The sequence below is a fragment of the Poromitra crassiceps genome (assembly GCF_964638095.1).
Source record: "Poromitra crassiceps genome assembly, chromosome: 4".
Lineage (NCBI taxonomy): Eukaryota > Metazoa > Chordata > Actinopteri > Beryciformes > Melamphaidae > Poromitra > Poromitra crassiceps.
In genome coordinates this window covers 64,563,975-64,573,974 of record NC_139626.1, presented here as the reverse complement: position 1 = coordinate 64,573,974, position 10,000 = coordinate 64,563,975, and the positions used below count along the sequence as shown (strand labels likewise).

At 41.5% G+C, this 10,000-nt stretch overlaps 1 protein-coding gene across 1 annotated transcript in view; it reads right to left on the bottom strand.

Moving 5' to 3' along the window:
- LOC310775906 (nidogen-1-like) overlaps window positions 1–10,000 on the bottom strand; it is a gene marked incomplete at both ends in the record, with an annotated part of 144,759 nt that overhangs the window by 33,149 nt on the left and 101,610 nt on the right. The window contains 2 exon segments of the mRNA XM_083636030.1: window positions 6,829–6,955; window positions 9,737–9,909. Coding sequence (XP_083492156.1) covers window positions 6,829–6,955; window positions 9,737–9,909 — 300 coding nt within the window.

The following is a 10,000-nucleotide window of genomic DNA, read 5'->3' as shown; positions in this document are numbered from 1 at the left end:
CAATAATAAACTGCCACCACACGGTCAAAATTAGATCCACGAGGAACTACAATAAGGAGTCCTTTGAACACGAGCTTGGAAAATCGGACTTGTCACAGGTGCTCAATATGTCAGCGACAGAGGATGCATGGTGCCTGTTTAAGATTACATTTCTAGGGGTCATTAACCGGCTGGCCCCGGTCAAATCGGTCAGGTTTAAAACTAGAACCGAACCCTGGATAAATGCAGATATCATCGAAGCCATTAAGGTTAGAAATGATAGCCTGCAGAAATTCAAGATTATAAAAGATGAAGCTTCCTTCGGCCTATTTAAAAAGCACCGAAATGAAGTAAATAGGCTGATCAAAAAGGCAAAATTAGAGTACTATAATGAGGTAATTGCAGAGAATAAGGATGATCCCCAAAAGCTCTGGAAATCCTTAAATCAATTGGGCTACAATAACAAACTTAAAACTAGATCTCTTAACGTGAACTTAAACTCTGAAGGCACCTTAACATCTGATAAATCCCTTGTCGCTGGCATCTTCAATCGCTTCTTTACAACCATTGCTAGCACTTTGGTTAGTAAATTACCCTCCCACCCTGGACGGTATGGTAAAGACCACATAGAGAGCTTTTACTCAAACTTAGGAGTACGGCCGGACGACTTCCAGTTTCAGGAGGTGTCAGAGGAGGTGGTGCTGTTGAAGCTCAGGGCCCTTAAGCCGTCCAAAGCTACAGGTATTGACAACATCCCAAGCAGGTTCATCCGAGATGCAGCTGATTTGATTTCACCTTATATTACTCATATAATCAATCTGTCTATTAGAGAAGGTCATGTCCCCCATGATTTCAAACAAGCCAGGGTAATCCCCCTTCATAAAAAAGGAAGTAAACTTGAACCAGGAAATTATCGCCCAGTCTCAATCCTCTCCTCCATCTCTAAGTTAATGGAAAGAGTCATTTTTGAACAAATAGACAGTTACCTTGCATCTCGGGAGCTCCTGTTTAAATTTCAGTCTGGATTCAGAAAATCTCATTCAACTGACACCTGTTTGCTTTTTCTAACCGATCACATCAGAAAAGAAGTTGACGCTGGCAAATACTGTGGTATGGTCATGCTTGACCTACAAAAAGCATTTGACACCGTTAACCATGATGTCCTTCTGTGTAAGCTCGGGGCTCTGGGCTTCAACAGCACTTCCCTCAACTGGGTTAGGTCCTACCTGGAGGGTAGGGAGCAGGTGGTGGACGTAAATGGATCAATGTCATGTCCCCTCCCCCTGACGTGTGGGGTCCCCCAGGGAAGTATTTTAGGGCCTTTATTCTTTTTAATTTATATTAACGATATGAAATCGGCCTGTGATTGCAACCTGTTCCTTTTCGCAGACGACTCCGCCCTCTTGTTCTCGCACAAGGACAAGGAGGAGATCGAAAGGAAATTGAGCAGTGAGCTTCACAGTGTTAGTGTGTGGCTCTCGGATAACAAATTATCACTTCATCTGGGGAAAACGGAGGCCATTTTATTTGGGTCAAATTTTAATTTAAAAAAGTCCCCCGAGTTTAAAATCATGGTGGGTGACGTAGTTGTTAACACCAAGGAGGAGATTACGTACCTTGGCTGCATTTTAGATAACAAACTTTCTGGAGAAAGCATGGCCTCAAAAGTGATTTCCAAAGTTAATCAAAGAACCAAATTCCTAGCCAGAATTTCTTCTTTCATTGACAAGAGCGCCATTGAAACCTTGGCAAATGCTCTGATTCAATGTCACTTTGACTATGCTTGCTCCTCCTGGTTCACGGGAATCACCATCAAACTCAAAAACAGGCTTCAGACCTCCCAGAATAAATTAATACGGGTTATTCTGAAACTTCATCCCAGAGTCCATCTCCTCCCCTCTCACTTCCATAGCCTTAGGTGGCTCAGAGTGGAGGAGAGGGTTTCTCAAATCAAATTGTGCATGGTATTTAGGATTCTTAAACGGGAGGCTCCTCGCTACCTCTCTGACTATTTTTGTAAAGTCAGTGAGGTACATGGCTACTCCACAAGAGGAAGCACCTCCAACATTGTTCCCCCCAAATTTAAAACTCTAAAGGGTAAATGCACCTTTTCTTACTCAGCAGCTATTTTATGGAACAAACTCCCTGAGAGTATTAAGACCCTTAACTCCAGGTTCTCTTTTAAGCTTGCCTTGAAAAAATGGCTGGTTGGCTCCCAAATGTGATCCTAACCTTTTATTTTCCTTTTCTTATGTCCCCTGAATAGTCGCGGTTTTTAAACCCTAGGTAGGTTCCTGTTTTAGTTTATGAGCTGGTCTCTATCTTATTATTTATTGATTGATGCATTCTTGCTAGGTATCTAAATAACCATTCACTAAAGGTTTAAGAATGTTTGGTTTGAGTGTAAAATGTTATCTGTTTGTGTTGTTTTTGCCCGCGCACACACGCGCTCATATCTGCATACAGATTCACTCCTCTTGTCCCACACACAAGGACCACAATGGAAACAAGCCCTCGGGCTTTATTGTGTTTTATTCCTTTTGAGCAATATGTTTTTGTTGTGTTGTCTTGTACAATCCTGCTATTATTGTTTCAATAAAGTTATCAATCAATCAATCAATGTCTGTTTATCTGTCTCGACTGTCTGTTTGTTTGTTTGTTTGTCTGTTTATCTGTCTCGACTGTCTGTCTGTTTGTTTGTTTATCTGTCTTGACTGTCTGTTTGTTTGTTTGTCTGTTTATCTGTCTCGACTGTCTGTTTGTTTTTTCTCTTTATCTGTCTCGACTGTCTGTTTGTTTGTCTGTTTATCTGTCTCGACTGTCTGTCTGTTTGTTTGTTCATCTGTCTTGACTGTCTGTTTGTTTTTTCTGTTTATCTGTCTCGACTGTCTGTTTGTTTGTTTGTCTGTTTATCTGTCTCGACTGTCTGTTTGTTTGTCTGTTTATCTGTCTCGACTGTCTGTCTGTTTGTTTGTTCATCTGTCTTGACTGTCTGTTTGTTTTTTCTGTTTATCTGTCTCGACTGTCTGTTTGTTTGTCTGTTTATCTGTCTCGACTGTCTGTCTGTTTGTTTGTTTATCTGTCTTGACTGTCTGCTTGTTTTTTCTGTTTATCTGTCTCGACTGTCTGTTTGTTTGTCTGTTTATCTGTCTCGACTGTCTGTCTGTTTGTTTGTTCATCTGTCTTGACTGTCTGTTTGTTTGTTTGTCTGTTTATCTGTCTCGACTGTCTGTTTGTTTGTTTGTTTGTCTGTTTATCTGTCTCGACTGTCTGTTTGTTTGTCTGTTTATCTGTCTTGACTGTCTGTCTGTTTGTTTGTCTTTATCTGTCTCGACTGTCTGTTTGTTTGTTTGTCTGTTTATCTGTCTCGACTGTCTGTCTGTTTGTCTGTTTATCTGTCTCGACTGTCTGTTTGTTTGTTTGTCCATTTATCTGTCTCGACTGTCTGTCTGTTTGTTTGTCTGTTTATCTGTCTCGACTGTCTGTTTGTTTGTTTGTCTGTTTATCTGTCTCGACTGTCTGTTTGTTTGTCTGTTTATCTGTCTCGACTGTCTGTTTGTTTGTTTGTCTGTTTATCTGTCTCGACTGTCTGTTTGTTTGTCTGTTTATCTGTCTCGACTGTCTGTCTGTTTGTTTGTTTATCTGTCTTGACTGTCTGTCTCTTTGTTTGTCTTTATCTGTCTCGACTGTCTGTTTGTTTGTTTGTCTGTTTATCTGTCTCGACTGTCTGTTTGTTTGTCTGTTTATCTGTCTCGACTGTCTGTTTGTTTGTTTGTCTGTTTATCTGTCTCGACTGTCTGTTTGTTTGTTTGTCTGTTTATCTGTCTCGACTGTCTGTTTGTTTGTTTGTCTGTTTATCTGTCTCGACTGTCTGTTTGTTTGTCTGTTTATCTGTCTCGACTGTCTGTTTGTTTGTTTGTCTGTTTATCTGTCTCGACTGTCTGTCTGTTTGTCTGTTTATCTGTCTCGACTGTCTGTTTGTCTGTTTATCTGTCTCGACTGTCTGTTTGTTTGTTCGTCTGTTTATCTGTCTCGACTGTCTGTTTGTTTGTCTGTTTATCTGTCTCAACTGTCTGTCTGTTTGTTTGTTTATCTGTCTTGACTGTCTGTTTGTTTGTTTGTCTGTTTATCTGTCTCGACTGTCTGTTTGTTTTTTCTCTTTATCTGTCTCGACTGTCTGTTTGTTTGTCTGTTTATCTGTCTCGACTGTCTGTCTGTTTGTTTGTTCATCTGTCTTGACTGTCTGTTTGTTTTTTCTGTTTATCTGTCTCGACTGTCTGTTTGTTTGTTTGTCTGTTTATCTGTCTCGACTGTCTGTTTGTTTGTCTGTTTATCTGTCTCGACTGTCTGTCTGTTTGTTTGTTCATCTGTCTTGACTGTCTGTTTGTTTTTTCTGTTTATCTGTCTCGACTGTCTGTTTGTTTGTCTGTTTATCTGTCTCGACTGTCTGTCTGTTTGTTTGTTTATCTGTCTTGACTGTCTGCTTGTTTTTTCTGTTTATCTGTCTCGACTGTCTGTTTGTTTGTCTGTTTATCTGTCTCCACTGTCTGTCTGTTTGTTTGTTCATCTGTCTTGACTGTCTGTTTGTTTGTTTGTCTGTTTATCTGTCTCGACTGTCTGTTTGTTTGTTTGTTTGTCTGTTTATCTGTCTCGACTGTCTGTTTGTTTGTCTGTTTATCTGTCTTGACTGTCTGTCTGTTTGTTTGTCTTTATCTGTCTCGACTGTCTGTTTGTTTGTTTGTCTGTTTATCTGTCTCGACTGTCTGTCTGTTTGTCTGTTTATCTGTCTCGACTGTCTGTTTGTTTGTTTGTCCATTTATCTGTCTCGACTGTCTGTCTGTTTGTTTGTCTGTTTATCTGTCTCGACTGTCTGTTTGTTTGTTTGTCTGTTTATCTGTCTCGACTGTCTGTTTGTTTGTCTGTTTATCTGTCTCGACTGTCTGTTTGTTTGTTTGTCTGTTTATCTGTCTCGACTGTCTGTTTGTTTGTCTGTTTATCTGTCTCGACTGTCTGTCTGTTTGTTTGTTTATCTGTCTTGACTGTCTGTCTCTTTGTTTGTCTTTATCTGTCTCGACTGTCTGTTTGTTTGTTTGTCTGTTTATCTGTCTCGACTGTCTGTTTGTTTGTTTGTCTGTTTATCTGTCTCGACTGTCTGTTTGTTTGTTTGTCTGTTTATCTGTCTCGACTGTCTGTTTGTTTGTTTGTCTGTTTATCTGTCTCGACTGTCTGTTTGTTTGTTTGTCTGTTTATCTGTCTCGACTGTCTGTTTGTTTGTCTGTTTATCTGTCTCGACTGTCTGTTTGTTTGTTTGTCTGTTTATCTGTCTCAACTGTCTGTCTGTTTGTCTGTTTATCTGTCTCGACTGTCTGTTTGTCTGTTTATCTGTCTCGACTGTCTGTTTGTTTGTTCGTCTGTTTATCTGTCTCGACTGTCTGTTTGTTTGTCTGTTTATCTGTCTCAACTGTCTGTCTGTTTGTTTGTTTATCTGTCTTGACTGTCTGTTTGTTTGTTTGTCTGTTTATCTGTCTCGACTGTCTGTTTGTTTGTCTGTTTATCTGTCTCGACTGTCTGTTTGTTTGTTTATCTGTCTTGACTGTCTGTCTCTTTGTTTGTCTTTATCTGTCTCGACTGTCTGTTTGTTTGTTTGTCTGTTTATCTGTCTCGACTGTCTGTTTGTTTGTCTGTTTATCTGTCTCAACTGTCTGTTTGTTTGTTTATCTGTCTTGACTGTCTGTCTCTTTGTTTGTCTTTATCTGTCTCGACTGTCTGTTTGTTTGTTTGTCTGTTTATCTGTCTCGACTGTCTGTTTGTTTGTCTGTTTATCTGTCTCGACTGTCTGTTTGTTTGTCTGTTTATCTGTCTCGACTGTCTGTTTGTTTGTCTGTTTATCTGTCTTGACTGTCTGTTTGTTTGTCTGTTTATCTGTCTTGACTGTCTGTTTGTTTGTTTGTCTGTTTATCTGTCTCAGCTGTCTGTTTGTTTGTCTGTTTATCTGTCTCGACTGTCTGTTTGTTTGTCTGTTTATCTGTCTTGACTGTCTGTCTGTTTGTTTGTCTGTTTATCTGTCTTGACTGTCTGTTTGTTTGTTTGTCTGTTTATCTGTCTCGACTGTCTGTTTGTTTGTCTGTTTATCTGTCTCGACTGTCTGTCTGTTTGTTTGTTTGTCTGTTTATCTGTTTCGACTGTCTGTCTGTTTGTTTGTTTGTCTGTTTATCTGTCTCGACTGTCTGTTTGTTTGTCTGTTTATCTGTCTCAACTGTCTGTTTGTTTGTCTGTTTATCTGTCTCGACTGTCTGTGTGTTTGTTTGTCTGTTTATCTGTCTCGACTGTCTGTCTGTTTGTTTGTCTGTTTATCTGTCTCGACTGTCTGTTTGTTTGTTTGTCTGTTTATCTGTCTCGACTGTCTGTTTGTTTGTCTGTTTATCTGTCTCGACTGTCTGTTTGTTTGTCTGTTTATCTGTCTCGACTGTCTGTTTGTTTGTCTGTTTATCTGTCTCGACTGTCTGTCTGTTTGTCTTTATCTGTCTCGACTGTCTGTCTGTTTGTCTGTTTATCTGTCTCGACTGTCTGTTTGTTTGTCTGTTTATCTATCTCGACTGTCTGTTTGTTTGTTTGTCTGTTTATCTGTCTCGGCTGTTTGTTTGTTTGTCTGTTTATCTGTCTCGACTGTTTGTTTGTTTGTCTGTTTATCTGTCTCGACTGTCTGTTTGTTTGTCTGTTTATCTGTCTCGACTGTCTGTTTATCTGTCTCGACTGTCTGTTTCTCAGCAGTGACTCTGGGAGTGAAGTGTGTGTGTGTGTGTGTGTGTGTGTGTGTGTGTGTGTGTGTGTGTGTGTGTGTGTGTGTACCTGTAGTGATGACAGATAGGGTGTCTCCTCCGCGCAGCCTGGCCTTGCTGATGGCTGGCCCGGTGATGTCACTCCAGTAAACCATCTTCTCCACGCAGTCGTACGCCACCGCAATCACCACCCTGCCCTGAACACACAGAGACACACACAGTGATCACCACCCTGTCCTGAACACAGAGAGAGAGAGACACACACACACACACACACACAGTTGACCAGATGGTGGCGCTATAACAGCCCTCTTTACATTTTGGTCCATAACTTTTGAACTGTAGTCTACAATCAATTATTTCCCCCCTGGATTCCTTGGCTCATTCTGCATTTGCTGATATACTGTAGGCCCCTCCCATTTCCATCTGACTAGAATTTCCACCATTTTGCATTTTGTCCAAAAGCGTTTTTTCGCTATTTCTCCTCCAAATTTTGTCAAATCTTCACCAAACCACGACACACAGCATGTTGTGGACTGTCCTGTACTAGGGCTGCTGCGATTTGCCATCGAATCGTAAATTGGCGACTGAAGGGAGTGATCGCCAATTGGCTTTTCTAAAGCGACATTTAAGGTGAGTCAAGTCAAGTCAAGTCAAGTTTATTTATATAGCCCTAATTCACAAGCATGTCTCAGAGCAGGGACGTGCACAGAACATTAGAGGGGCAGGGGCTCAAATTCATAAAAGGGCACTGGGCACTACAGCCGCCGTCCGGAGGGCGGCGGCGGAAATTTGAGGCAATTTGAAGGCCAATTTAGGGGTATAACTAATTTTAAATATTCCGATTTTAACCAGATTTAGAGGAATATCTCATTTTAGGATGAGACTTGTCACGGAAAAATAACTCCATAACTGAATAATATTAGTATATAAAAGTTGCATGCTGTTGCAATACTGTTGTGAAATCATTTAAGCATCAATATGTATTTGCTCCTTTTCTCCCTTTAGGTTGTTGTACTACAACAGATAGCAACACAGGCAGAAACATTGAACGATACTGAGTGAGGCTTGTAATATACCATGCATTTTAACCATAATTCTAAAAAGCAAGACAGAAGATTTAGATAAGGTGTATTAGAATTTTTATTTTACTTTTTGCGGATTCAACAACACAACATCCCTTTCCAATAGTGTAAAGTAAAAATTATTTTCAAGAGCAACAATTCTGCATTTGTTCCCTATATTTTGGTTATTTATTTATTGGGTGGTTTATTTATTTATGTATTTATTTATTCATTCATTTTTGGGTTCATTTTTGGGTTGGTGCCTTCAGGGGCAGTTTAGAAAAACACTGCTCCATGCAGAAGCCTATTACAAATGGTGCATTCAAGGCCAAGAGAGCTCGGAAAAGGCATTTCTCTTTGAATGCTGCCTTCAGTGACGGCATGGAAAGGGCATTTTCCATACAAAGCACCATTAGAAATGCATTCATGGTCAGGAAAGGGCACTTTTTATTTTATGTTTTAATGTGTCTGAGCTGTTTGTTTTGTTCATGTGTTGTTGGAATGAAAATGAAAAATGTATTATAATTATAAAAAAAAATAAAATAAAAAAAAAAAAAAAATTAAAAGGGCACTTTTTACAGACTGAAAAAAAGGCAGGGGCTCAAGCGCCCTTTCATGTCTATGTGTGCACGTGCCTGTCTCAGAGGGCTTCACAGAGAATATGTCTAGCTAATTCTAGCTGACACAACAGTAGCAAATTACAGTAGTAATAATAACACATCGAACAATTATATGATAGAGAAATATAGACACACATTTTGCAAACGGACATATGTCAATTTCTTAGCAACCAAACTATGCTTAATTTAATTGGCTGCAAGCCTTTAGTAGTGAGTCCCTTTGCCAAATAAACACATGTTCACATATAGAGCTTATGGGTGCCTCACTTTAGGGTAGAATGGGTGCCATGCTTTAAATAGTGGCGGAATAGTGGGAGGGGATAGAATGGGTGCCATGCTTTGGAGTTGAATGTGTACTATGCTTTAGAGTAGTGGGGGAAGGGGGGAAGAGGAGAGAGCAGGAGAGTGTAGGAGGGAGGGAGAGCGGGGGGGGGTGTGGGGGAGGAGAGGGCAGGGAGAGGGAGAAGGTGGGGAGAAAATGGGAAATGTGGGGGAGGAGAGAACAGATGATTTTAACTAATTCTCTATCATAAGACGTGTGATAGTGTGTGTGTTGTCTGTGTGTGTGTCGTGTGTGTCGTATGTGTGTGTCTGTGTGTGTGTGTGTGTGTGTCTGTGTGTGTGTGTGTGTGTGTGTGTGTGTGTCGTATGTGTGTGTGTGTGTGCGTGTGTGTATGTGTGTGTGTGTGTGTGTGTGTGTGTTGTCTCTGTGTGTCATGTGTATGTGCTGTGTGTGTCGTATGTGTGTGTGTGTGTGTGTGTTGTGTGTGTCGTGACTGTCGTCTATGTGTGTGTGTGTGTGTGTGTGTGTGTGTGTGTGTGTGTGTGTGTGTGTGGTTCCTCGTGGTATTTTGGATGTTCCTCACTTCTACAAGGGGCTCACGTTTGGCCGCCTCCACCGCTGAAAAGTGAAACCAATACAGAAGCCCCTTAAACCTGCATTATGTCTAATGGCCAGCAGGGGGCAACGCCATTGGCAGCAAACAGAAGTCTGGTTTTATAGAACAGTGGTTCTCAAAGTGGGGTCCAGGGACCTCCAAGGGTACATGAGGGGGTTCCAGGGTGGTCCCCAACAAAAAATAATCTCTTTTCCACTATAATTCCATCCATACATTACACAATGACAGAATGTATGACTATCAGATGGCTGATGCAAGCGCGTGTGTGTGTGTTAGTTGTGTGTGTTAGTTGTGTGTGTGTGTGTGTGTGTGTGTGTGTGTGTGTGTGTGTGTGTGTGTGTGTGTGTGTGTGTGTGTGTGTGTGTGTGTTAGGTGTGGTGTGTGCTTCTCCTCACAGGGATGTACACCAGAGCCTTGGCCTGGTCCTTCTTCATGCCGGAGGCGTCTAGAGGCAGCAGCTCGATCTTTCCACTCTGGGCGAACAGCAGGTGCGTCCCCGGGGCCGCCGGGCTGACGTCCGGCCGCGGCGTCGGGCCCACCGGGGGCGGGGTCACCGACTGGTCGATACCTGCCAGGGAGGGAGGGGCATGTCAAGGTGCTGTGTACCAGACAGGAGAGGGAGGGGCATGTCAATGTGCTGTGTAACAGACAGGAGAGGG